This window comes from Acomys russatus, chromosome 10 (genome assembly GCF_903995435.1).
Source record: "Acomys russatus chromosome 10, mAcoRus1.1, whole genome shotgun sequence".
NCBI classification, from domain to species: domain Eukaryota; kingdom Metazoa; phylum Chordata; class Mammalia; order Rodentia; family Muridae; genus Acomys; species Acomys russatus.
Window position 1 is genome coordinate 52,826,483 of NC_067146.1, and position 25,988 is coordinate 52,852,470.

The 25,988-nt window shown below is 49.5% G+C and overlaps 1 protein-coding gene and 1 non-coding gene across 2 annotated transcripts; one reads left to right on the forward strand and one right to left on the reverse strand.

Annotated features, from left to right (window-relative positions):
- Positions 1–345: 345 nt before the first annotated feature.
- On the reverse strand, positions 346–25,655 carry Gbx1 (gastrulation brain homeobox 1). The gene is made up of 2 exons (XM_051151580.1): positions 25,112–25,655; positions 346–1,051 (listed from the first exon to the last, which is right to left on the reverse strand). Exons 1-2 carry the CDS (start codon positions 25,638–25,640, stop codon positions 501–503), a joined length of 1,080 nt encoding a protein of 359 aa, XP_051007537.1. The 5' UTR covers positions 25,641–25,655; the 3' UTR covers positions 346–500.
- LOC127194947 (U6 spliceosomal RNA) lies at positions 4,899–5,005 on the forward strand. The gene has a single exon (XR_007831327.1). It is a non-coding gene; the product is annotated as a U6 spliceosomal RNA (small nuclear RNA).
- Positions 25,656–25,988: the final 333 nt, after the last annotated feature.

Here is a 25,988-nt window from a genome sequence, read left to right on the forward strand (position 1 = left end):
GTTCCGTTTCATGTCTTTGCACATCCAAGAGTGGACAAAAAAAGCAATAGTTTGGGACAAACTGGGTGAGGCTTAAGGAAACAAGTTTCCCAGTCTCCCTTCAGGGTGTAGACAAAGACAAAATAGTTCCATATATACAAGCTTTACACAAAATAAATAAGGAAACGGTGGCCCAGGCTGGGACCACTCAGGACTTTCTCCCTCTGTCAGAAGTTGCCCCCTCAGGCCTTACCTATGGGATCCTCTGAGCCCTGGGTATTTCATATTCCCACCCCACGGGTTCACTTCCTCTCCAGAAGTTCTCCAGGATCAGAATTTGAACGCTGCATCCCTGAGACCCCTAGTTCTGAGGTCTCCAGAGCAGTTCCAGGCCAAGTAATCATCATGTCTCCAATCCAGCTGGCCTCTCCCAGAGCAGGGTCTACCCGGCCCCTCTCGTCTGCAGCACCCAGTGAGTCTTGGTGCAGATCCTTTGCCTTCCAGTCCCCCCAGGAGCCTGGTCAGGGCCGGGCTCCCTGCTCCATCTGTTGGTGCTGGCTGCGCACAGCAAACCTATTGACATGCACAGGTATGGGCACTACAATCTTGGGGTTTCTCACGGGCTCCCCGGAACGGCTGCTCACATTGCCAGCCTTGATGCGCTTCCACTTGGCCCTGCGGTTCTGGAACCAGATCTTCACCTGCACCTCGCTGAGCTTGAGGGCGTGGGCGATCTGCGAGCGCTCCGTCAGGCTCAGGTATTTCTTGCAGTGAAACTCCTTCTCCAGCTCCAAAAGCTGCTCACTGGTGAAGGCTGTGCGCCGCCTCCGGCTTTTCCCCCCAGGTGTGCTGACCCCCGTGGCCACTGGTGCCCCCTCCTCAGCGCCAGTCCCCAGGCTTCCCTTTAGCTTCGGTTTAGGTCCCAGAAGAGCCCCTGGGCCCCCTGCAGAACTGTCCAGGAAGCTGTCCTCGCTGTCACCACCTGAGCCCTCTTCCTCTTGCTCGCTGCCTGCTGGGTCTCCTGCTGGGGCCTCCAGCTTCTCCTCATCTGAGCTGTACACCTTCCCCTCTGCTGTGGGGGTGGGGCAAGTGGGGGGTGGGGGAGAAACCAATAGGTGGGGAAGGAGAGGGCAAAGGAGAAGGTAGTTTGGAAGAGGCACATGGAAAACATGGCCAGGAATGAGCAATTGGCAATAAGAAACAAAATATTCAGAGAGGGGAAAAAAAAAAAAAAAAAAAAAAACATTCGGAGAGGAAGAGATGGGTCAGAAGGAGAGAGGATGGGCATCCAGGGGGAGAGGGGAAAGGGTTAGGAGAGACAAAGAATGGGAAGACAGGTTTTAACCAGCAGACTGCACTATGGAAAAGCAGGCAGGCAATGTGGTGACCCCTTAACTTTCCCATTGCCCCATTGCATGCTCCCTACCACCTCCCAGCTCCCGCCAAATGTGCTGGTACCATTCAAGGTCCAGTGCACTTACACCTTCCCTCCAGAGCCAGACCAGCAGCCCCCCGGGATGAAGCAATGTGGCAGCTGGCTGGGAGGAGTAGCCTTTGTGTCCTCCCAGGAATCCTCTCCCTCCCCAAGAGCAAGAGGTACCCCCGACTCTTGTGCTCTTAGACACACACATGGACTAGATCTAGGTACCGAGCCTTGTCTACCTGGTGGTTCCTGTTCTTAACCAGACCGCCGTGGCAGAGAAGCCCCAGCACAGCCACCTCCTTAGCTGTGGCCACCCTTTCTCCATGTCACTCAGTCCCCTGGTCCCTTTCTAGAACTCATCCTTTTTTTTTTTCCTTTTGTTTTGTTTTTTGTTTGTTTTTCGAGACAGGGTTTCTCTGTGTAGCCTTGGCTGTCCTGGGCTCACTGTGTAGATCAGACTGGCCTCGAACTCACAGTGATCCGCCTGCCTCTGCCTCCCAAGTGCTGGGATTAAAGGTGTGCACCACCACGCCCGGCTCTAGAACGCATCCTTAATCTCAGCATGCCACACCCTCTCTGTCCTGCACAGACCCCTCCTGGCCAGGGCTGCCTGCACAGTACCCATGGAGGATTCCTGAGGATCCATAAAGAGAGCTTGGTGTCAGCAGGCAAGGCTGGAAGGAATGTGGGAACTGCAGGAGGAAGAGGCAGGCGGACAAGGGGAAGGAGAGAAGGGAACATCTTGACTCCTAGTGGGTGACTGCTATCCCAGGATATTCACATTTTAATCTATCCTCGGTTCTAAATTTAAATCAGTTACTAGGTTTATCGTATCCACTAATGTCTTGGTCACGACTGTAAGCAAGGCACTTCGAGTGCTTTCAAGGCTAGGGAGGTGGCTCAGCAGGTCAATGCTGTAGGAGGATGAGGGACTCAGCACAGATTCCCAGCACCAACACAAAGAGTTAAATGTGGTCAGTTGTGGTGGCATGTGCCTGTGACCCCAGCTATAGGACAGAGACAGGCAGGTCCTGGGGGCTCACTGGTTAACCAGTCTAGCCGAAATAATAAGCTCTAGTGTCGATGGGAGACCCTGTCTCAAAAATAAAGTAGAGGGCTAGAGAGATGGCATTGTAAGTGATGCCAAGCCTGACGACCTGGGTTCAATCCCGGAGACCCCCATGGTGAAAGGAGGGAACCAGCTTTCAAAAACTTGTCCTCACTGCCACACAAACACTTTCACATGTTTGCACATGCACTCAAGGACACATGTACACATGCACGCACACACACGCTTGCACGCTCAAATGTAATTAAAACAGCAATAAAAAGAAGAACTGATTTGAGGAAAAATCCTAACATCGACCTCTACCCCTGACATGGACCCATTCAATCTAGCACACCTGCATACATTGCACACACGAACACACCACTCATGCAACACACCATACACACACACGCACCTGTGTGCACACACACACACAAAGTAATTTCCTTTAAATATATATTTTTTCAGTGTTTGAATTTTACAAAATTCTTTGCTTCCTGCCCAAGGAAACAACAGAAATCCAAAAGACAGCCCACCGCCCAGTAGGAAGAACAGAAGGAGGCTGGATCTTAGGAGTTCAGTGAAAACAAGACTGGGTGAGAATAGTAACACAACGCCCATCTCCACATCACCCACCCCACACTCACACTCCCGAGACGTGTTCATAGCTGACACTATAGCTCAAAGCAAACCGGAACCCGGGGCCAGTGAATGGTATATAAAAGAGAAGGGTCGGGAGGCAGAGGCAGGTGGATCGTTGTGAGTTCGAGGCCAGCCTGGCCTACAAAGCGAGTCCAAGACAGCCAAGGCTACACAGAGAGACCTTGTCTCAATAAATAAATAAGTAAATAAGTAAATAAATAAATAAATAATAAAGAAGAGAAGGGGTGCACAGAGTCACATCACCCCGAAGGCAGGCACGTGACAGTGGTCCTGCTTATTGCAGCCCCTCCCACTGGGCCTGTGGTCAGCAAGCTGCTCCCTCCTGGTGAGTCCACACCCGTTGCTTCTCCTCAGGCTCCATGGAGACTTTTGCCTGTGACAGTGCCCGACTCCACTATTACACTTCAGCGTCTTCACGTTGCCCCTTCCCCAGCTTGTGTCAGCCCAACCAAGTTCCAAACTGCCCATTACCTCCCACAAGCAGCTCCCTACTCAGGTGCCTCAGACTGTCTAGAGAAAGTGCCAGTCCCAAGGGACCTTCCAGACACAGATGATATGCCTCACCACACTCACACATCACCCATGCTTTCTTCCTTTACCTCAGCCCTACTCACAAACATTTTGTTTTCTGCAAGGTTTTTAGGGCCTGGGGACTAGAAAGATGGCTCAGTGGCTAAAAGCACTGGCTGCTCTTGCAGAGGACGGTATTCTATTCCCAGTGCCTAGCAACGAGGTGGCTTACAACCATTTTGAACTATAGTGCCAAGGGATCTGATGCCCTCTTCTGGTTTTCATAGGCACTGCATTCACTTGGTGCACAGACATACGCGCAGGCAAACATACATATATGCATAAAATAATAGAATGAAAACAAATACATCTTTTGTTAAAGATTCAAGACATGGCTGCACTTCTTCCTCTTGCTAAGGGATCTTCTTTTTTTTTTTTTTTTTTCATTTCCACAGACTCAGGTTTCTCAAGTCCCAAATGGAAGCCTCAACCTTTCCCCACCTTTCTTTCACCTTTACCCTCCTTCCCAGTCTCCTCATCTTCAAACTCCACCAGGACACCGCTATTTCTCCCTCTCATGGCCCCATCCAAACCCCTCACAAATCTGCTTTTTAGATCTGCCCAGAGCTGGGCCCTTTCTCACCACCTGCTCACCAGCCTGGCTTCTCCTAGTGGCTTTCCTGTCTTCTGTACCCTTGCTCTGTCAGGGACACCCTACTCCTTCCAGACCAAGCACAGACTCCTTTCCCGGTTCCTCCAGGCTGGCCTGGCTCTTCTTCCGTGTCATCCTCTTAGAACTAAGATGCTTCTTGGACTCATTGCTGCTGTAACGTGGCATCAACTTCATTCACTTTATTTAAAAAACAAAACAAAGCAACAACAACAAAAAACCCTGTGTCTCTTCCTATTAGAACATAAGCGTCATGAAAATATGGATCTCTGTCATATTTAATTCACAGTTATAGCATTGGTGTGTGTGTATGTGTGTATTTCAGGAAAAGGTTTCTCTGTGTAGCCTTGGCTGCCCTGGACTCACTTTGCAAACCAGGCTGGCTTTGAACTCGAAGTGATCCACCTGCTTCTGCCTCCCTAAGTGTTGGGATTAAAGGCGTGCGCCACCATTCCTGGTGTTCTCTCTCTCTCTCTCTCTCTCTCTCTCTCTCTCTCTCTCTCTCTCTCTCTCTCTGTGTGTGTGTGTGTATGTATGTCTCTTGCGTGTGTGTGTGTGTATATATGTCTCTTGCTCACTTTGCTCTCTTAAAAATTACCTATAGAGTGTTCACTTCGGCAGCACATATACTAAAATTGGAGCGATACAGAGAAGATTAGCATGGCCTCTGTGCAAGGATGATACGCAAATTCATAAAGCGTTCCATATTTTTAAAAAATTACCTCTAGAGTATTTACTTCTTAATAAATTAAAAACAACTATTACTAGTGCGTGCATATCTCCCCCACCCCCAAGACACTCCCTCCAACTCTACCCATTTCCAGCACCTTCCTTACTCTTAGCATCCTGCCCTCCGTCTAGTATGCTTCAAGCCTTCTCCCATACACAGAAGACTCCTGGTCGTATGGTGCTAAAAGAAGTGAAGAGATTCCAACACCATTACTAAGTCCTATGGTCTCCAATTTTAAAGCATACTCTGTAGTAATTAATAATATGTTAACAAACACTTAGCCCAATAATGCACCGTCTTAAACAGTGTTAAAAAGACAGAAACTGGATTTCAGGGCTTGAAGGATGAAACCATTTAGTACAGTGCCAAGCCCCTGGGGGGCATCCAATAAATCTAAATTGATGATGATTGAGAGGAAGCTCCCAGCTCCTCGGTCTGGCAGACCCTCCTGAGAGCATCTCATCCATCCCCCTGTCTTCAGACAGACCCCCAGAAACTCCAGCCCACACAAGCAGGCCACCCTCAGTGCCGCTTTTAAAGCCACACAAGGAGCGAGGGTTCATGGCCCCTCTCTGTTTCTTGGTCCCGGTGGGACACTGAGTGGCAGGGGCAAGAGTTTCTGTCTGCGCCTTTATGATCGTGACATTGAAGACTCCGATAAGCCACCTCTAGACCGAGGTGGGGGTGGGGCAGCTGAGAGGAACACGCAGCCACTGGCCTCAGAGGACAGCTTTTGGAACAATAAGGAAAAAAGGGAGGAAGGGAAGCGCAGGCAGAACGGAGGCCAAAGCCAGAGAGAAGTAGGGTCGAGAAGTGGCAGAAAAATTAAATGGTGGTTCAGACGGAGTGAAAGGCTGTGCCATACAGAGATGGGAAAAATGGGGTGGAGGGCATTCAGCAGTCCCATCCTGCTCTCACTCGCTCATTGCTCCACCAGAAGGGGACACACTGAGAACCCGGATGGAGTCAGCAACCAGGAGTGAACGGGCTGCTTAGCTACCCACAGAAAAGAAGCTACCATTTCCACATAACTTAGTTAAGAAAGAAATGCAGGGGCTGGAAAAATGGCTCATCACCACCATCTGTAACTCCAGTTCTAGGGGATCAGATGCCCTCTTCTAACCTGCTTGGGCACCGAGGATGTACGTGGTACACGTACATACAGGTGGGCAAAGCACTCACACATAAAATAAAATGAATAATTAAAAAAAAAAAAAAGAAGAAGAAGGAAGCTGGCCACAGTGGCACATGCCTTTAATCCCAGCACTCGGGAGGCAGAGGCAGGCAGATCGCTGTGAGTTCGAGGCCAGCCTGGTCTACAAAGGGAGTCCAGGACAGCCAGGGTGACACAAAGCAGGCAGGGGGTGAGGAAGGAAGGAAATGCAATGGTGTGTGGTGGCACACACCTTTGGGAAGCAGAGACAGGCAGATCTTTATGAATTCAGGGCTAGTCTGGTATACACAATTAGACCCTCAGCCAGGACTGTAAAATAAGACGCTGGTTTTAAAATGAAGAGAAGCTGGCTGTGGTGGCGCAGGCCTTTAATCCCAGCACTTGGGAGGCAGAGCCAAATGGATCACTGTGAGTTCAAGGCCAACCTGGTCTACAAAGCTAGTCCAAGACAGCCAGGGCTATTAAACAGAGAACTTATTATACAGAGACCCCTGTCTCAACAAACAAACAAACAAACAAGGACAAAGAAAAAAGGAAGAAAAATCACACATTTTCGTTGTTGACTGAAAACTGGCGGATGCAATAAGCCTTTTTGCTTGTCTGAGACCACGTCTTTCAAAGCAGCTCTGTGCTTGGGACTCATATGACCAGGCTGGCCGGGAGCTTGTAGCAGCTCCTGCTCCTGAGGGATTGCATGGGTTGACTTTGCTGTGCCTAGCTGTCAAGCCTTTCTGATAAATTTTCTATTTGCAAAGTTTTATTTAGAGGAATTGGACTAGATAGATGTCAGATCTACAGAAGTAGGTTTCCAGTTGAAAATGGGGTTAGTTGACAAAATAAGATGCCAGTAAACATATTTTAAATTATGTATTTTAATTGTTTGGTTGTTGTTTTTGCTTTTTGAGACAGTGTCTCTCTAAGCAGCCCTGGCTGTCCTGGTACTTTCTCTGTAGACCAGGCTGGCCTCGAACTCACAGAGGTCCACCTGCCTCTGCCTCCCCACTGCTGGGATTAAAGGTCTGCGCCACCACAGCCGCTTTCCCTTGAACATTTTATAATGGAAAATGATGATTCTGTGGAGGAAATCTTCAACGAAATGACAACTGTCTTAAAGTGGAAGTAACGTGACTGTACTAGGGACGTGGCCAAGAAGGCAGAAAGGTCCTGACCTCGTATGAAGAACATTAGGGCTGGTGACAGAGCATGCTCTGTGCTTACTGTGAGTTCAGAGCCTGTAGAGAAGAAGTCGCTGTCCTTGGCCAGGGTGGGTGCCCGTGCAGAAGGCTGGTTAGTTGGAAACAGGCACACTTCATGAGACTGCCCCACCTCATAGAGTTATTGTCCTGGGAACCAGAAATCACAAAGCCTGAACCAAGACAGCTGCAACCACCACTGAGTCCAGAGACCGTCCCCAGGCTACACAGGGCACCAACATGTACACAGTGGCTGCTTCCCAGGGGACAGCCAACAGCTCCAGAGACTGAGCAGCCCCATGAGGCTGGGGGTGGGGTCGGGGCCAGGCCAGTCTGCTGAGGCCTCAGTAGACCTTCCCCATGCATTGAACGAAGAACTATAGGCAAATCAGGAATGTTGAGAGTCAGAGAGATGGTCTTCTCCAGGGAAGAGCACTCCAACTGGCTACCCAGTACCAAGTGGTCATGTATATGAAAACACATGTATGAGTAGCATTATACAGGCCAAGCAGGCTGTATTTAGTAATACATACGCATATACATCTGTACATCTAATAGCCCAATGAAAAAAGGCCATAAACTTGAAAGAGAGCAAGGAGGGGTATGTGAGAGGGTTTGGAGGGAGGGAAGGAAAGGGAGATGTGGTATAATTATATTATAATCCCAAAAATAAAAGGGGGAAAAAGGTTCGGTCAGGCTGGAGGGGAGCTGGTATTTCCCCAGCAGAGTGGAACCAGTGGGTACAGAGTGGTGCATACCTGAAATCTGGGCACCAGGGTGCTCAAGGCTGGAGGTGGTGAGTTTGAGGCCAGCCTGGGGCAGCAGCACCTGGAGTCGCCAAGGATAATGAAATGCCACTGAGGGAACCAGTTCAGACTTATTACACACACACACACACACACACACACCGGACACTCTCAGACTGAGCTTGTCCTCGTTGTCCCAGCTAACACCCTTCAGGGGTCAGACAGCTTAGGGGGAAAGCAGCTGGCTACGTGATTGGAAGAGCCCCATAGCTGACCTCTCTCTTCTAGGAAAACAACAGCACTAACACTTGCCTACCTAGTTCCCAGGACAAAGACCCTCCCTTGCAGCAGTCTGCAGCCACTGATTCTTTCCCCAGCAGGTGGGAGAAATCCCAGCTCCCTTCCCCACAGAGACCTGCACTTTCCAGTCCGCAGGTGCCTAGCCTGCCGGGCACCAGTACTGATGCCCTTCTTTGCAGGCCAGCTCTTTTTTTGCTCATTCCTTTGGCTTGCACAAGGTCAGCACGCCACTGTCTCTCTGTAACTTCATATGCCATAAGGAGCATCCATGGCTCTCTTTCCTTGGTCACACAGACAGGAGGACCTTCGCTAGATCACTGACACCCTGCCTCTCCCAGCTTTGTGACAAGCTGGGGGTAGTTCCAAGTCCCCATGTGCCCCAGTTAGTTTTCTGTTTTGACATAAGCTAGAATCATCTGGGAGGAAGGAGTGCCAATGGAGGGATTTCCACCATTAAATTATGTCTTTGAGGAATAATTATTATTGTTGTTGTTGTTATTATTATTATTATTATTATTAATGATTGAGTGAGAGGGCCCAGACCACTGTGGGTAGTTTCACCCTTGGCCAGGCAGTCTTGGATGCTATGAGAAAGCAGGCCAAGCGAGCCTTGAGGAACAAGTCAGGAAACAGCTCCTCTCTATGGTCTTTGCTTCGGTTCCTGCCTTGAGTTCCTGTCCAGGCCCCTCCCCCCCTTGATTGTAGGACGGTGATTGGGACATATAAGCCATAAAAACCCTTTCCTCCCTGAATGGCTTTTGCTCAGAATGTTTTACTGTGACAACACAAAGCAAACTAGGACACCATGCTATTTCAGACCCAGCAGCCTTGCAGGGCACCCTAACATCACCACTGTAACCCTGAGCATTTCTGCGCCTGTCTCCATTTCTGTTCCCTTCTTCTTAAGCCACCAGCTGAACTCCAGCCACTCCACTCTGTCAGCATAGGCAGCAGAGCAGTAATCTTACCTTCGGATGAAGGAAATGGAATTGCAGAAAGATTGCGTGATTTTCCTAAGTCCCACAGCTAGGGGATGTGGCCCAGCACCTCAGTCTCCAGAAGCCCCTGGCACTGATCCCAGACTTTCTAGCAAATTCTAACCCCCATACTTGAAGGAACAGCTCTTTCCTAGTGTGCTCCCACCCCCCGACCCCCAATGGAAAGTCTTTTAAAACGTCATTGTTTATTTTGTGTGTTTCATCTGCAACTGTCTTTCTAACAAGTGTGTGCCTGGGGCCCAAGGAGGCCAGGAGAGAGAATCCCCTGGGAATATGGAGCTATTGACAGTTGAGACACCACGTGGGTGTAGGAATTGAAGCCAGGCCCTCTAGAAAAGCAGCCAGTGCTCTTGACCGCTGAGCCATCTCTCCAGCCCTAAATAACCTTCTTATCAAATCCAAGTATAGGCCTCATTTCATCCACATACACAGAGCCTAATTTCATCACTAAATTACACCTAATGTGTTCACAGAAGATTCCTGAAATTGCCACAGGAGAGGGCCTGTCGACAAGCATCTCATTGTCTTTAGCAGGTGAGTTCTCCCATTAGTCCCAAAATTCCCACCAGATCTTTCTTGCCCTTGCTAGCTTGTGTGATAGAATCTTACCCGTTAGTGTTCCTTTTCTTTGGAAATGTATTTTCTGAGTCTGGAGAGGTTGCTCAGTGGCTAAGAGCACACTCTGCTCTTGTAGAGGCCCTGAGTTTCTGTTCCCTCCCAGTAGCCACTTCAGGTGGCTCACTGTAGTCTGTAACCCCTGGTCCAGGGGGATCGCCTGTGGGCCCTTCATTCACACGCACAGATCCACATAAACACTCACACACACAGGAACATATGCACATACCCACACACTCATGCACACTCACACACACATAGTACACATACTCCCCTATACACACACACATACAAATACAATTTATAAAGTAAGTTTTTTTTTAAGAGAAAAAAAAAAATGGTATGGTGGTACACATCTGTAATCCCTGCATGCAGAAAGCTGAGGCAAGGGGACAGCAAGTTTAAGGGCCAACCTGGGCTACAGGGTAAGACTCTGTCTCAAAAAAGGGGGGGGGGAGAGGTTGGGCTGGATCCCTTAACGGTTCAGCCCTTAACGACTAGGTTCACAACCAAAATGGGGGGTGGGGGGGTGGGAGGGGAGGACTGCGGCTGCAGCTTACTTAGGGGAGCTTGACTAGTGTACAGCAAGCCCCGAGTTTGATAGCCAGCACTGCAAAACACCATGTGTGCTCGCGTGTTTAGCTACAAAGTGAACTGAGAGCCAGTTAGGAATACAGAAGTCTCAGGAGGGGAGCTTACAGGTTGAAGTAACAGTTAAAAACTTGGTTCTTGCCAGACGGTGGTTGTGCACGCCTTTAAGCCCAGCACTCGGGAGGCAGAGGCAGGTGGATCGCTGTGAGTTCGAGGCCAGCCTGGTCTACAAAGCAAGTCCAGGACAGCCAAGGCTACACAGAGAAACCCTGTCTCAAAAAAATAACCAAACAAATAAACAAACAAACAAAAAACCCTTGGCTCTTCCAAAGGTTTTTGGTTGGTTTTCAGCACCCATGTTGGGTAGCTCACAACCCTGTGTAACTCTACTTTCTGGGGATCTGACATCCTCTTTTGGCCTCTTTCAGAATCACACTCAGGCTACACACACACACACACACACACACACACACACTATAAAATGTAAAAGATTTAAAGGCCGGCTATGAAAACAGTTTCATTTTAGCATCAGCGTTCTATGCTTTCTCTCTCTCTTTTTTTCCCCTTTGGTTTTTTGAGACAGGGTTTCTCTGTGTAGTTGTGGCTGCCCTAGACTCACTCTGTAGACCAGGCTGGCCTCAAACTCACAGTGATCTTTCTACCTCTGCCTCCTGAGTACTGGGATCTAAGGTGTGTGCCACCATGCCTGGCTCTGCAGCATCCTCTCATTCCTCCTCAGGCCCTGCAGAGCTTCTTTAGGTTGGAATTGGAACAAAAAATCCACAGCTTTGTTGAGAGGTAGAAGCTTTCTAACTCTGTTTTCCTCATTGCAGCTCTGTTTCTCTGAGCCTCCCTGAGCTCTTCTTAGCCCTAGAGGAACCTGGGCTCCTTCCCACTGGTTTCCCCACCCCTCAAAGGCACAAGATTAGAGGTTGCTTCCTGCCTTATTTCTAGCCAAGTGGATGCTGTGACTTTTTCCTCCTTTTGCTCAGCGCTAACACCCTTTCTTTGGGGCCTTGTCTCTCCTGGACTACCCAGAACCTGGTAGTCCATTAATCACATTTCTCTGTGCTTCTGAGTTCAGGTTAGCCTGTGGCAGGACGGTACCACTAACCAAATGCCACACGTGAGAGCAAGCGACATCATCCCGACTTGTACACACAGAATTTTTTTTAAAAGATTTATTTATTTATTTATACATACAGCATTTGCCTGCATGTGGGCCTTCATGCCAGAAGAGGGCATTAGATCACATTATAGATGGTTGTGAGCCAACATGTGGTTGCTGGGAATTGAACTCAGGACCTTTGGAAGAGCGGTCAGTGCTCCTAACCCCTGAGCCATGTCTCCAGCTCCCACATACAGAAATGTTAAACTGTGACAGTTGAGAGCTGCTGGTCTGAGCCTGCTCCACCTCTCTCTAGATGGAAGATGGTGCTTTATGGAGAAAAGACATGAATCAGGGCCAGACTGAGAGCCAGGAGGGAAAATCTAGCTCCATCTGTGGTTTCAGATGTAGTCAGGACTTTGCAGCACCATGAATCAACAAATGCCCATTTGGTGGGAGAACGAATAGCCCAGTGGTTTAAGAGGATGGGCTGCTCTTCTGGAGGTCCTCGGTTAGGTTCCCAGCACCCAGCTCCAGTGGCTCCAGGGGATCTGATGGCATGTGGACCACATACACACACTCAAGTGTACACACATATATAATAAAATAATAAATGAAACTGGGCGTGATGGCGCATGCCTGTAATCCCGGCACTTAGGAGGCAGAGGCAGGAGGATCTCTGTGAGTTGGAGGCCAGCCTAATTTACAGAGAGAGTTCAGGACAGCCAGGGATGTTACACAGAGAAAACTTATCTGGAGGTGAGAGCAAATGCTGTCACGAGAAGCAGCAACAACCGCCAGACTGCAAACACATGAGACCCTCCACCCCACATCCACAACACTACAACACTCCATCCAACCCCCCCGGTGGCTCCCCCTCCCCCGTGGCCTGGAGCTGTTCCTCAGAGCACCACCTAGTTTGGAATCCATTTGGACTCTGACCCTCTCTGTACTCCAGCGGGTGAGAATTGGTATCGTCCAATCAGCAGCGTTGTTCCTAGGGTCAAACTAAAATACACATCTAAGAGCATAGGAATTCTGATGAAGAGGACGGCTGGCGAGGAAGAGAGCAGGCACAGGAGAGAACTTCAGGCCTAAATAGGAGACAAGAAAGTCTAAAGAGAAGAGAAAGAACCAGATACATAGGTGGGCATGGTGGTGTCTCAAAAAGAAAAAAAAAATTTTTTTTTTTTCTTTTGTAATCCCAGTACTTGGGAGCCTGAGTCAGCAGGACAAATGGCTCAGGGCCAGCCTTGCCTATGAAGTCACTATCTGCACCCCCAAAAGAGGAGAGCAAAGACAAATTGGAACCTGTAGTGAGTCAACATACCATTCCAGTCTGCCATTTACTAAGTCCATCACCCCAGAACTATCTGTCTTCATCAGCACTGTCACCTCTTCTATGCCTCCCCCAGGAAAGAATCTCCCACAAGCTACCAGCTAAGAGCTAAGGCAGTGACGAGTATTTATTTATTTGTATGTGTGTGGGTGTCTGTGTGTGCATGCCTGGGACCATGGAGAGCAGAGAACAGTGCTGGGTCCTCGGGTATTGGAGTTACCAAAGCTTGTAAGCCATCATGTGGGTGATGGGAACGGGAACCCAACGCTCATAACTGCTGAACCGTCTCTCCATGGAACTGCCCTCACTATCTCTATCTCCTTAGTGCTCAGATTCAAGGCACGCACCAGCACACCTGCACTGGGGATCTGGTTCAGGGCTTCACACTTGCCAGGAGAGCAGTCTGCTGGCTAAACTACCTCTTTAGCCCTGCAGCATCCTTCCTTAAGTCCAGAATGCAGTGTAAGGGTCTTCCTGTTTACCTGGCGACTCTGAGATAAGCGCATGGCCCTCATTTCCCTGGTAAAGGCCACTGGGACTTTCCAGGTGAGCCTTGGCCAGCTCCCTTGGAGGAGCAGCAACACTGGGTCTGTGTCTATCAGTCCCAGGCACAAGTTGTCCAGGCGCCACTGTGCTGCTCTTCCCTTTGAACTGAAGGGCAACCACAGAAAGGCCGCCACAGCCTCCACAGCCCAGCCAGCTCCTCCTGCCCTTGCTGCCACCCTCCATCCACACCCAGTACACACAAAATCCACCTCCGCTTTTCAACGGATTTGCTCTGACAGCTATGCACAGTGTGGCCTGCCCAGGCTGTGATGGTAACGTCTTTCCAGCCTTAAACCCATGCCTGACATCACCCCTGCCTTCTGCATGGCCACTCCCACACTGGGAAGCACAGAATTCTCTCAGACTCTTTGTTCAGGTTGCCTTTAACACACACACACACACACACACACACACACACACGAGCCCACGGGTATCAGAAGAAGCATTAGGTCCCCTGGAACTGGAGTCACAGCCAGTTGTGAGCCACCACTTGGTTGCTGGGAACTGAATCCAGGGCCTCTGCAAGAGCAGCCAGTGCCCTTAGTGGCTGAGCCATCTCTCCACCTCCACCCTTTTAATAAAAGAACAGCTCGTCAATAAAGGTATTCTTAAGGATCAAGCAGAATTGTAAACCAGGCTTGGGGGCCCCCACCTCTAACCCCAGTTAATTGAGAGGGACACAGGAAGATAGTGAGCTCTGTAAGACACACTTCATCTTTAAATAAACAGACAGACAAGAAAACAAATAAACAATCAATGCAAGAACATTAAAACACAAAATTGAGTGCCAGGTGTGGTGGCACATGCCTTTAATCCTAGCACTTGAGAGGCAGAGGCAGGTGGATCTCTGTGAGTTGAAGGTCAGCCTGGTCTACAGAGCGAGTCTGGAACAGCCAAGGCCACACAGAGAAACCCTTTCTCGGGAAAAGGAAAGAAAGAGAAAAAGAAAAAAAGAAAAAAAAAAAAAAAACAAGCAAACAAACAATTGGAGCAGGGCATGGTGGTGCATGCCTGTAATCCCAGTACTCCGGGAGGCAAAGGCAGGCAGATCTGTGAGTTCGAGACTAACCTGCTCTACAAGTGAGTCCGGACAACCAGGGCTACACAGAGAAACCCTCTCTGGAAAAACCAAAAACTAAACAAACAGACAAACAACACCTCCCTCTACCCAACAAAAAAACAACTTAAAAAAAAAAAAGGCACATCTGGAAATGACCTTAAAGATAACTTAATTCAAAGCCCTAATTTTACTGATGAGAGAGAACAGTGATGTGGGCCACATCTTAGTGTTCTGCACCTATGTGCATAATTCCTGGGATTCCGTTCTCAGAGCTTTTCACCATCTCTCCCTACTGCTTCCCAAGAAAGCTCTAGCTTTGCCCTGTCCCTTATTCAAACCGCTCTTTTCTGCACTTCTCAGTTCAGCAATCTGCTGCCGCCACCCAGGTCAGAACTGCTTCTGTGTTTGTCTCGTCCTTTGCATGGCACTCTCTGTCACAGCCCTCGGTCCCACGGCTCCCACGGCTCCGATCTAACTCATACATAGATGCCCCGCGTTACACGAGCCCCTCTTGTCTTCTCTCCTCCATGGCCAGTGAAGACCCTACCTCGTGGCTTTGGCCAGCTTAGGGCTGTCTCTCCTGAGGACTCCAAATCCCTCCCAGCTGGTAACTGCCCCGACACGTTCAGTTTGATAAAGCCTGGGCTTCTTTGTGTCTATGCACACAGGCTGCAGCAGAGCTCCACCTCTCTAACACCCGCTCACACCCGCTCACACACAGCTGCCTCTGCCCCCCAGCGCCCAGGCTCTGCCCCACGCCCTCTGAGTCACTGGTTCTCAACCTCCCCAGCCTTTAGTACAGTTCCTCATGATGGGGCGAGCCCCAACCATAAAATTCTTTCTGTTGCTACCTCATTACTGGAACTTTGCTAGTTGTGAACCGTAATGCAAATGTCTGTGTTTCCGATGGTCTTAGGCAGAACCCTGTGAAAAGGTCATTTGCCCCGCCCTACAAAAGGGATCGAGACCCACAGGTTGAGAACCACTTCTCTAAGCCCTGTTGTGGCCTCCACCTCAACTTTTCTCTCAACCTGCCCACTTAAGTCTCTCTCTTTGGACACCTGATTTCTGTTTCCTAATGCCAAGTCAGCTCATGGAAAAGACCCAACTACTACCTCCAAGGGAGAGCCCTTGCCTGTAAGGCTCCGAGGGAGATAAATAGGAGAGCCCAGAGAGAGGAAGTGTGGTGTGTGATGTGTAGTTGTTTGGAGAAACCAGAGATGATGGTGTGGTGGCCGGAGAGAAATGTTTCAGCACAGAGGCTCAGAGGAGACTGTCCTCTGCACTTGCTGTTGACGGAGATTGGCATTGCCCCAAAAGAACTCAATTGACCCTAAAAAGCCAGAGGGAGTAAAGGGGTCTGCAACCCCCTCTCCCCACTAACATTCTTTCTCATACACAGGGTTAAGGTGCTGGTAGAAGGGAGGTAGAGGCTTCAATACCCTCAAATAAAATAGAGTTTAAAATAAGAGCATCAACAGGTCACTGTAGAGTCCTGGCTGGCCTGGGACTTTGTATGTACACCAGGCTGGCCTCAAACTCACAGACATCCACCTGCCTCTGCCTCTGGAGAGCTGGCATTAGAGGTACGTACAACCATGCTCAGACATTATTGTTATTTCTTCTTCTTCTCCTTCTTCTTCTTCTCTTCCTCCTCCTCCCTCTCCCTCTCTTCTTTTTCTTCTCTTCTTTTTTTCCTCTTTTTCTTTCCCACCTCTCTCTCTGTCTCTCTGTCTCTGTCTGTCTGTCTGTCTGTCTGTCTGTCTTAAGAGAGGGTCTCATGTAGCCCAGGCTGGTGTCAAACTTGTTCAAGAACAAGAAAGGCCTTGAGTCTCTCCTACCATGCCTGACTGGTTCCTCCCACTGTTCTTACTGCCTTTCTCCCACAGTTCCCAGTACAGTCTTCCTACCCACTACTTTGAGAGAAGTAATTTTCTTCCTAAACTGGGAATGATGGTGCACACCTTTAATTCAGAAGCATGTGGATCTCTGAATCTGAGCCCAGCCTGGTCTACAAAGCAAGTCTCTGGACAGCCAGGGCTCCACAGAGAAACCCTGCTTCAAAACCCCAAAGCAAAAAGCAAATAAAAGGCCAGCAGTGGTGGTGCACACCTGTAACCCCAGCACTCAGGAGGCAGAGGCAGGCAGGTCTGTGAGTTCAAGGCCAGCCTGGTCTACAAAGAGAGTACAGGGCAGCCAGGGCTCTGTGTAAAACAAGTGAAAGAAAATGCATCCTCTTTCTCATCTTCTGTCATAAATGCCTCCACATCTGCGTGCATCGCTACAGGAGCCACTCGGCCCCACACAAGCCAAGGCATGGCAGCACTGCTCCACTCCCCCAGCAAGTCTCCACTGCTGCCAGAAGGGTGAGGGGGCACTCCTCAGGGGTTCTTCTGTGCCCGTCTCTTCTCAGCTTCAGCTATGCAGCAGAGCGCAGTTTTATAATAGAAAACACAGCGATCAGGGGCTAAGAGTACAAACTGCTCCTGAAGAGGATGCAGGTTCAGTTCCCGCAGCTGCGTCTGAAAGTTCTCAAGTGCCTATTATAACTCCAGGTCCACAGCATCCAATCTCTTCTTCTGGCCTCTGAGGCTGTATTCATACTCACAAGTAGTCACACACGTATTCATGTGCACACACAGTCACACATGTATTCATGTGTACGTACAAACAAGTAGTCACACACGTATTCATGTGCACACACAGTCACACATAGCCACACATGTATCCATGTAGGTAAAAATAATTTTGTTTTATTTATTTTATTATTGTGTAAATTTGATGGTTTTGTTTGAGAGAGTCTCACTATGGCTCTGGCTGGTCTAGAACTCACTATCTTGACCAGGCTGTAATGAAATAAAATCCTGAGCCAGGCGTGGTGGCTCACACCTTTAATCCCAGCACTTGGGAGGCAGAGGCAGGTGGATCACTGTGAGTTTGAGGCCAGCCTGGTCTACAAAGGGAGTCCAGGACAGCCAAGGCTACACAGAAAAACCCTGTCACAAAAAAAAAAACAACAAAAAAAACATAATAATAACTGGCAGATGGCAGATGAAAGCTTTATTTATTTGTTTGTTTGTTTGACAGATTTTTGTGTAACAGCCCTAGCTGTCCTGGAACTCACTTTGTAAACCAGGCTGGCCTTGAACTCTCAGAGATCTACTTGCCTCTGCCTCCTTAGTGCCGGGATTAAATTAAAGGCATGCACCACCGTGCCTGGCAAGAACACTGGCTCTTAAGGACCCAGACTGAGTTTCTAGCACCCAGATGGTAGCTCACAACTATCTGTAACTGCAGTTCCAATGTATCAGATGCCCTCTTTTGACTTCTGTGGGCACCAGGCATGTACATGGTATACATACATACATACATACATACATACATACATACATACAAACAAAACATTCACATGTATAAAATAAATTTTTTAATTAAAAGTGAAAATATTTTTAAAATAGTTATCAAATATTTAAACTTGGGTTTATCATGTAATTATAATTCTTTATTAAAACAAGAAGCATTATCTCTCCAAAGAATGTAAACTTTCATGAAATATATTTATATCCATGACAAAAAAACCCTCCTTATTGCTAAGACAATCATGATTTTTGGTTCCACAATCACAAATTAAAGGACATACTGATTTTTAGTTAGGAGTTACTAAGATGTAACTCCCCATCCTGTTGGTGGATTCCTGGAAGGAGGTCCTTGGCGTTTAAACACGTGGTCTAGAATTAAAAGGGACATGAAAAGTCTCCTCTTTGGTCTGGCATGGTACATGCCTGTAGTCCAGAGGCAGGTGGATGACACTGAGTTCAAGGTTAGTCTGGGCTACACAGCAAGTTCCAGGCCAGCATAATGAGTCTCTGTCTCAAATCAAAAAACAAAGCCAGATGACAACAACAAAAACACCACCACAACTACAGACAAACTAACAAACCCCAGCCAAACACACACACACACACACACACACACACACACACACACACCCCTCAGTGGAAAATTTTTACTTAGCTGAGGAAAGTAAATCTTGAAGGAGTTATGAGGCAGTGACTCTCCCAAAGTGCCTATGGCGTACTAGTCTATATCAAATGTACAGTAAAATATTCTCTAATTGAAGCAGATGTCTTATCAAAATAACACAGCGAAATATTGCTGAAGCTAAGCTTGAGCCCTTGTGTCTCCCATTAAAGGAATGCAGCATTGCTCTTTTTATGTTTTTACAGTTGCATCACTTTCTTAGTGTGTGAGTGTGTGTGTGTGTGTATGGATTATGAAGGACACCTCTTGAGAGGTGGTCCTCTCTTATCCCCATGTAGGACTTAACTCGAGTCTTCAGGCGTGACACCAAGAGCTGACACTGTCTCTCCCACCCAAAATTTGTCTTCTTTTAAAAGTCAGTGGAGCTGGGCACACACGTCTTTAATACCAGCACTTGGGAGGCAGAGGCAGGCGGATATCTGTGAGTTCGAGGCCAGCCTGGTCTACAGAGCGAGTTCCAGGATAGCCAGAGCTGTTACACAGAGAGACCCTGTCTTGAAAAGAAAAAGAAAAAAAAAAGTCAGTGGAATTCTGGGTGTGGCAATGCAAGACATTAATATCAGCACTGAGGAGGCAGAGGCAGGAGGATCTCTGTGAGTTGAGGCCAGAACTACATAGAGAGAAAGAAAAAAGAACAAAAGGAAAGAAAGAAAGAAAGGCATGGTGGCATACACCTTTAATCCCAGTACTAAGGAGGCAGAGGCAGGAGGATCTCTGTGAGTTCGAGGCCAGCCTGGTCTACAGATGGAGTTGTAGGACAGCCAGAGCTATACAGAGAAACTCTGTCTCAAAAAAACAAAACAAGAGCCAAGCATGGTGGCCCACACCTGTAATCCCAGCAGTCAGGAGGCAGAGGCAGGCAGATCTCTGAGTTTGAGGCCAGCCTCATCTACAAAGTGAGTCCAGGATAGCCAAGGTTACACAGAGAAGCCTGTCTCAACCCCCCCCCCCCGCAAACCAAAAAAGGAAAGAAATAAAGAAAAACAGAAAGGAAGAAAGAAAGAAAGGAAGGAAGGAAGAAAGAAAGGAAGAAAGAAAAGAAGTCAGTGGAGGTTTGCTGGGACTGTAACATCAGAAGTTCAAGGTCATCCTGCACATAGTGAGTCTGAAGCCAGGCTAGGATATACAAGACCTTGTCTCAAAATAAAAATAAAAAGGCTGGAGAGACGGTTCAGCCCCTGGCAGCACATGTTGCTCCTCCTGGCGCCCATGTCAGGTGGCTCACAACTGCCTGTAACTGCAGTTTCGGGGGACCCAACAGTCCTCTGGCTCCCGTACACATATATGCACATAAGTTTAAAATAAGATATCTTAGAAAGATAAAATAAAAATAAATTGTGAAAAGTCAATGGAGCAAGCTGAGCATATGGCTCCCGCTTTTACTCCTAACACTTGGCCAGCTAAGGCAAATAGAGTGCTGTGAGTTTGAGACCAGCCTGGGCTACACAGTGAATCTGAGGTCAGCCTGGCCAACTGAAGGATATACTGTTTAAAACAAAACAAAACAAAACAAAAAGTCAGTGGAATGGTCACTCTCTCTGTGCACTTTCTGAAAAGTTCTAGGAAAATATGTTCTAGGTCTTTGTCACCTAAAAACGAAAAATTCCCTCTTGTTTTTAACAGCAGAAGTTTCTGACTCTAGCATGTCATTTCTGGTTTCCCTCTCAGAGGTAAACATCATATCTTGACAGTCATAATGGGCACCTACTCAGAAATTAATTAACGGTCACCTAAAACCGTCCCCTAGCTACAATCAGGAGCTTAGCTCACGGCAATCAGCTCTTGAACACTGTGCCCCTCTGAAGTTCCCTGGACGCCACCTTGAATATCGTCATTACTGCAATCTCTGTCCGGAAATTAACAAATCCTTACCTACTCAGCTTTTAAAAGACACTGCTCACTACACCGGCATCTCTCGGGTGGGTCCCTCACACCTGCCATCCTTTGCACCACCCTAGCTACAAATGTTTTAATTTGTTCAGCATCCAACATGGATGTCATGTCTCACATTCGTCTCTCCCTGTGTTTTCATCACCCATCTAACGGTTATACGTGGCGTACCCACCCCCACTCATGGGCCAAGCGTTTGCATTCAAGCCATCCAACCTCTCAGGAGAATACTCCAAATACCCTCGGCTTGAAGTCTTGGTCTGCATTTCTCCCAGAGGACACTTGGTTTTCCTTCCCCAGCACACAGCATCCTTTCCAGTCATCCTGAGTGCTGCACAGCCTTGCTGTGACTGGCCACACAGGGCTAGCTCTGACCCTCCCAGCTGGGGCTGACCCTGGTCCTGTCCTTGGGAGCCCCTTGCAGTCTTCTGCATGTCCCCCTGGTGCTGAGGGTCTGCCACCCCACCTCATCCTTTATCGCTTTCATGAGCCTGTCCTGACAGACGCTCAGGATGTGCTGTTATGGTGACCGCCGGTACCTGAAACATGAGAGCTGAGCTGGGAGTGTAGAACACGCATTGGATTTCAAAGAGTATGAGAACAGGATACAAAATATGTCATTCAAGTATTGATATGGATTAATGCTGAAATGATATTTTGGATATATTTGATTAAATAAGGTTGTTATCGTTCAGTGCGCTAGTTTCTGTTATCTTTTTATTGTAACCACTGAACACCTTTACAATACACATATTAATATATGTCTCTCTTGATATTTCTTGTAGCTATCACCACTTTGGGACCTTCTGCTGGCACGTGTGTGTGTGTGTGTGTGTGTGTGTGTGTGTGTGTGTGTGTGTGTGTGTGTGGTGGGGTGAGCATGTGCGTGTGTGCATAGAACTCAATACCTCGCCCACGCCAGGCAAGCATTCTATCACCTCAGCCTATCGATCCGTATTTAATGGCCCTACCTGTTCATAATTCTCTCCTCTTTATCACTCCTATTAAAAGGCCGTCCCCACTTAACCCCACTGCTTGTCACACTTCAAGCCTAGAACTCTTTTCAATCTTTCATTTTCCATGCTTTTTCTTTTTCTTTTTCTTTCTTTCTTTCTTTTTTTTTTTTTTTTTTTTTGTTTTTTTTTTTTTTGTTTTTTTTTTTGTTTTTCGAGACAGGGTTTCTCTGTGTAGCCTTGGCTGTCCTGGACTCACTTTGTAGACCAGGCTGGCCTCGAACTCACAGTGATTCGCCTGCCTCTGCCTCCCGAGCGCTGGGATTAAAGGTGTGCGCCACCATGCCCGGCGTTCCATGCTTTTTCTACCCATCATTTCTTTACATAGTTCTTCTTTCCATCTCCTATGAAAGCTTTTCCCCTACACTCAAATTATAATGCAGTCCTGGGCTTTTTCTTCCTCAGTTCTCATAGAGAGTGACATCCTTCTTTTCCTTTTTCTTTTGGGGAAGGGGGGGGGGTTCGAGACAGGGTTTCTCTGTATAGCCCTGGATGTCCTGGACTAGCATTGTAGACCAGGCTGGCCTCGACTCACAGAGATCTGCCTGCCTCTGCCTCCCTGCGTACTGGGATTACAGGTGTGTGCCACCACGCCCAGCTGAGAGTGACATCTTTCTTAATTCTTAACTAATTGAAAAAAAAATTCATGTAATTCCCAAAGAATAGATCTTTTTCATTCTCCAAACTGGCCTATCTTCACTACAAGTTTTTCCCTCCTTTCTTTTCCTTTTCTTTTCTTTCTTTCTTTTTTTCTTTTTTCTTTCTTTCTTTTTTTTTCTTTTTTCTTTCTTTTTTCTATAGCTAGGGTTTTAAGCAACCCAGTCTGGCTTCCAACATAATATGTAGCTGTGCTTGACTTTGAACTCCTCATCCGCTAGCCTCCACCTCCTAGTTACAGGTGCCACCACACCCAGCTAGTCTGTAAGGTCACTAATAGGGGCTAGCAATTATACATTAAACATTCAACAAGTGTGAATGAGCAAAAACTTCCGCCCAGGGCCACCTGCCCATCCCCACCAGGAAAGTGGACACGTCATCTAAGGACTGCATTACTCTTCCATGGAGGTTCCTGTTCCATCACGCACAGCAGAGAGCTCTCTAACTCCATCCCACGTCCTCCAAGACAAGCCTCCAATGGAAGGTTCCATTCCCCCATCATCCTCAGTGGCCACGTGCTGTTATTCCCCAGACGGATTCTATGCCTAACATTTCAGTAACTGCATCTTTCTTTCTACCGCCATGTCAGGGAACTCATACCTAGGAAGGCAGGTGACTGGTTGACAAAGGGCTGGGACAGCTGCAGTTCCCGTCACAGGCCAGGACCCCCACCCCTGAGACCCTCTGATGTCTCCTCTGAAGTCTGACTTCCTTACTGCTCTGCAGCACCCATGGTGATAGTACCACAGAGCATCCCAGGCCAGGACATGACCTTCCGCATGGAGGCTGTCAAAACCCTCCATCATCATATTGCCAACAAAGCCCCTTCCTTGTGCTCCAAGGACACATTCTCCGTGTGTGTGTGTGTGTGTGTGTGTGTGTGTGTGTGTGTGTGTGTGTGTGTATTACAACATTTATCTTTCTTAGATCAGGAACTCTGCTCTCCCTCACTTTCTCTGTGCCACCAGCCACCCATCGCCCCCAGAATCCTACTCCTGGGGCTGAAGCTGTCAGCGTGGCGTGACAGCTCCCGGTCCTTGCATGACAGAACTCTTTCCCTTGCACACTTTTTCAGGGAAGTTACTCACTTTTCATTCAGCCGGGAGTTCCTCTCCCTACAGCCAGCCAGCCATTCCTTATTCGAAATCTCCAGACTCCTCCCCACCCTCACCCCATTGCAATGGCTCTTTCCTTACTTCTTTCCTCTGGGAATTTCTCTTCTATCTTTTTCCTCTCTGTCGATGTACTTGGTTTAATAATTTTAGAAAAGACCCCCCCCCCATTATACATACAAGTAGAGAGAAGAACTGAGGGGTTCTGGCGGTGTGCGGGTGAGGTGTTTGTTCTCCCGTGGTTAGGGCACACCCCCTCTGCTCTGTTCCACCTGTGGGTGCCCTCCCACCTTCCCTTCAACTCTAGGCTTTTTACATACGCCTGGCTCTGCCTCCTGGCCCTGTGGCCTCCACAGCCTCTCTTCGTGTCCAGAATGACCCCAGCCCTTCCTTCTTAGGAGCCTCCTGCTGGACACTCTGCTGGGCTCTGCTCTGTCCCCTTGTCCAGAGGACACTGTTTCCTATCTCCAGTATCTACTCTCTTCTGCCTCAGGTCCTCCTGGGGAGCTGCCTCACTGACTTCCGATCCTCTTGGGCCAACCAATTGGGAAAAGGAATTAACAACAGATGAATTCCCTGCAGCCAAAATGCCCAGAACCAAATTAAAAAACAAAAAACAAAAAACAAAACAAAACCCGAAGAAAGGGTTCTTGACAGCCCCCCTCCACCCCGGTCTGGGAGTGCAAACAGCCCTGTTGGCCGTTTCACAGCAGAAACTTGTCATCAGGAATGGTCTGTCCTGGCCAATGACTCTTGGATCCTGTTCTTGCCTCTGCTACGGTCAGCCTCCAAACCCTTTGGGTCATTTCCGTGGGCTAAGTGATGTGCCGTCAACTGCGGAGCAGAAGTGGTCCATCCTAGCCTATCCTTGCACAGGCAATTTTTTTCTTAATCAGAGCCCACCAGATCGCATAAGCCTTGATCGCAGCACACCTGGCTCTGCCTGCGTGAAAGAAAGCGTTTTGGCTTCAGGACACCGCGGTCAGGACAAGAGAGCTTCAGGGCAATGGGTTCTGATCAGGGTTCGCTTGTTACACCCCGTCTCTGTGGAGAAGACGTCCTCCCAGGGAGAGCCTAGGGCTCTTGAATTACCTGTCAGCTGAATCTTAGCGGGATTCTCAACTCCGACTCTTTTTATGCCACACCCAACTCTGCCAGCCTTTAGCATCTCCAGTCCTGGCCAGCCCTGGTCCAGCACCCAACCGGATTCGGCAATGTTTAAATCTAGTCTAAAGGAGAATTCGAGAGTGACCTCTGCTAAGGTGAAGCCACAGGCTCACCAGACCCTCCTTTCACCTTGTATCCACAAAGCCCGTGCCCACCACCGTTCGAGTGTTGAGGGGTCGACTCGGGATGTGCCCCCACGCCCCGCCCCGCCCCGTACTAAACTGACGGTTGCCCCAACATGCTGTCACCCTAGGGTCCTACTGGGGTCCTCAGAAACCCCTTGAGAGGAGAAAAACGAAGGGATTCTGAAAAAGAGACAGGGCGAGGCTTGTGGACTACAATGCTGAGAGAAGCGTGCTGCGGGCGAGGTTTCAGGCGCTCCGAGGCCAGAGCAGGGCTTTGGGACCTGGAGGTGTTCAGGGCTGAACACCGTGTGCGGTCTGGCACCACAGGGCTCCTTGCAGCTGGCAGGAGTTCTGGACCGGTCCCGGGTCTGGGACTTCCTGATGGTCGAACCCATGTCGGTCCCAGCACTTACCCGGCAGACTCGGGAAAGTCTCTGAGAAGTGCGGAGGCGGGGGCGGCGGGGGCTCAGCCACTTTCTCGCGCGCGGGCAGCAGCTCGTCGGCGTCCAGCGATCCCTCTGTGCGCCGGGCCGCCGGCTCGGGGTTGCCGCGCGAGGAGGTGGAGGCGGCGGCGGCAGCGGCGAGCTCCGGGGGACCGTAGTAGGCGTCGGGAGGCTCGGCGAAGCTGGGCAGCGCAGTGGTCAGCGCCACCATCGAGGGCACTGCCTGGCCCAGTCCCGCGCAGAAGGTGTTGCTCAGGCGGCCCGCGAAGGAGGCGAGCGGGGCCAGCGGCGGCAGGCCGGCGGGCAGCGGAGCGGGGGCCAGCGCCTGCGGCAGCACGAGCGGCCGGTAGGGCATGAACATGGGGTAGCCGGTGTAGAGCAGGTGGCCCGAGCGCGGCGGCGGCGGCCCGATGAGCGAGTCGATGGAGAAGGCGGCGCCCGGACCGCCGCTGCCCCCGCCGCTGCCCCCGGGGGCGCCGCCGCCCGCCGCTCTCTGCATGGCGCTGCCCGGGCCCCGCCGTGCGCCCCGCGCGGACACGCAGGGCTCGCTGCGGGCGCGCGGGCCGAGGTGGCGGCGGGGCGCGGGCTCGGCGCAGTGTGGCTCCGGCGCCGCGCTCCCTCGCTCATAAGGAGGGAGGGGGCGGGCGGGCGGGCTGGGGGTGTCGCCCTCCGGACTCATCCATCTTCCTCAAATTACGCTTCACTTGCTCCCTCCGCCCGCCGCCGCGCCCGGCTCCCGCGCCCCGCGCCCCGCGCCTTCCCAACGGCTGGGCCGGCCCGGGACCCCGCCCGCCCCCCGCGGCCCAACCAACTATTATTAATGCAGATTGATGAGGCCGGACCCGCC

Bases quoted from the DNA above. Each gene is read 5' to 3' on its own strand.
- Gbx1 (XM_051151580.1), bottom strand. From the start codon at position 25,640: ATGCAGAGAGCGGCGGGCGGCGGCGCCCCCGGGGGCAGCGGCGGGGGC. The intron at 1,052-25,111 runs GTAAGTGCTGGG...CCACCCCCACAG, and splicing joins GACTTTCCCGAGTCTGCCGG to CAGAGGGGAAGGTGTACAGC.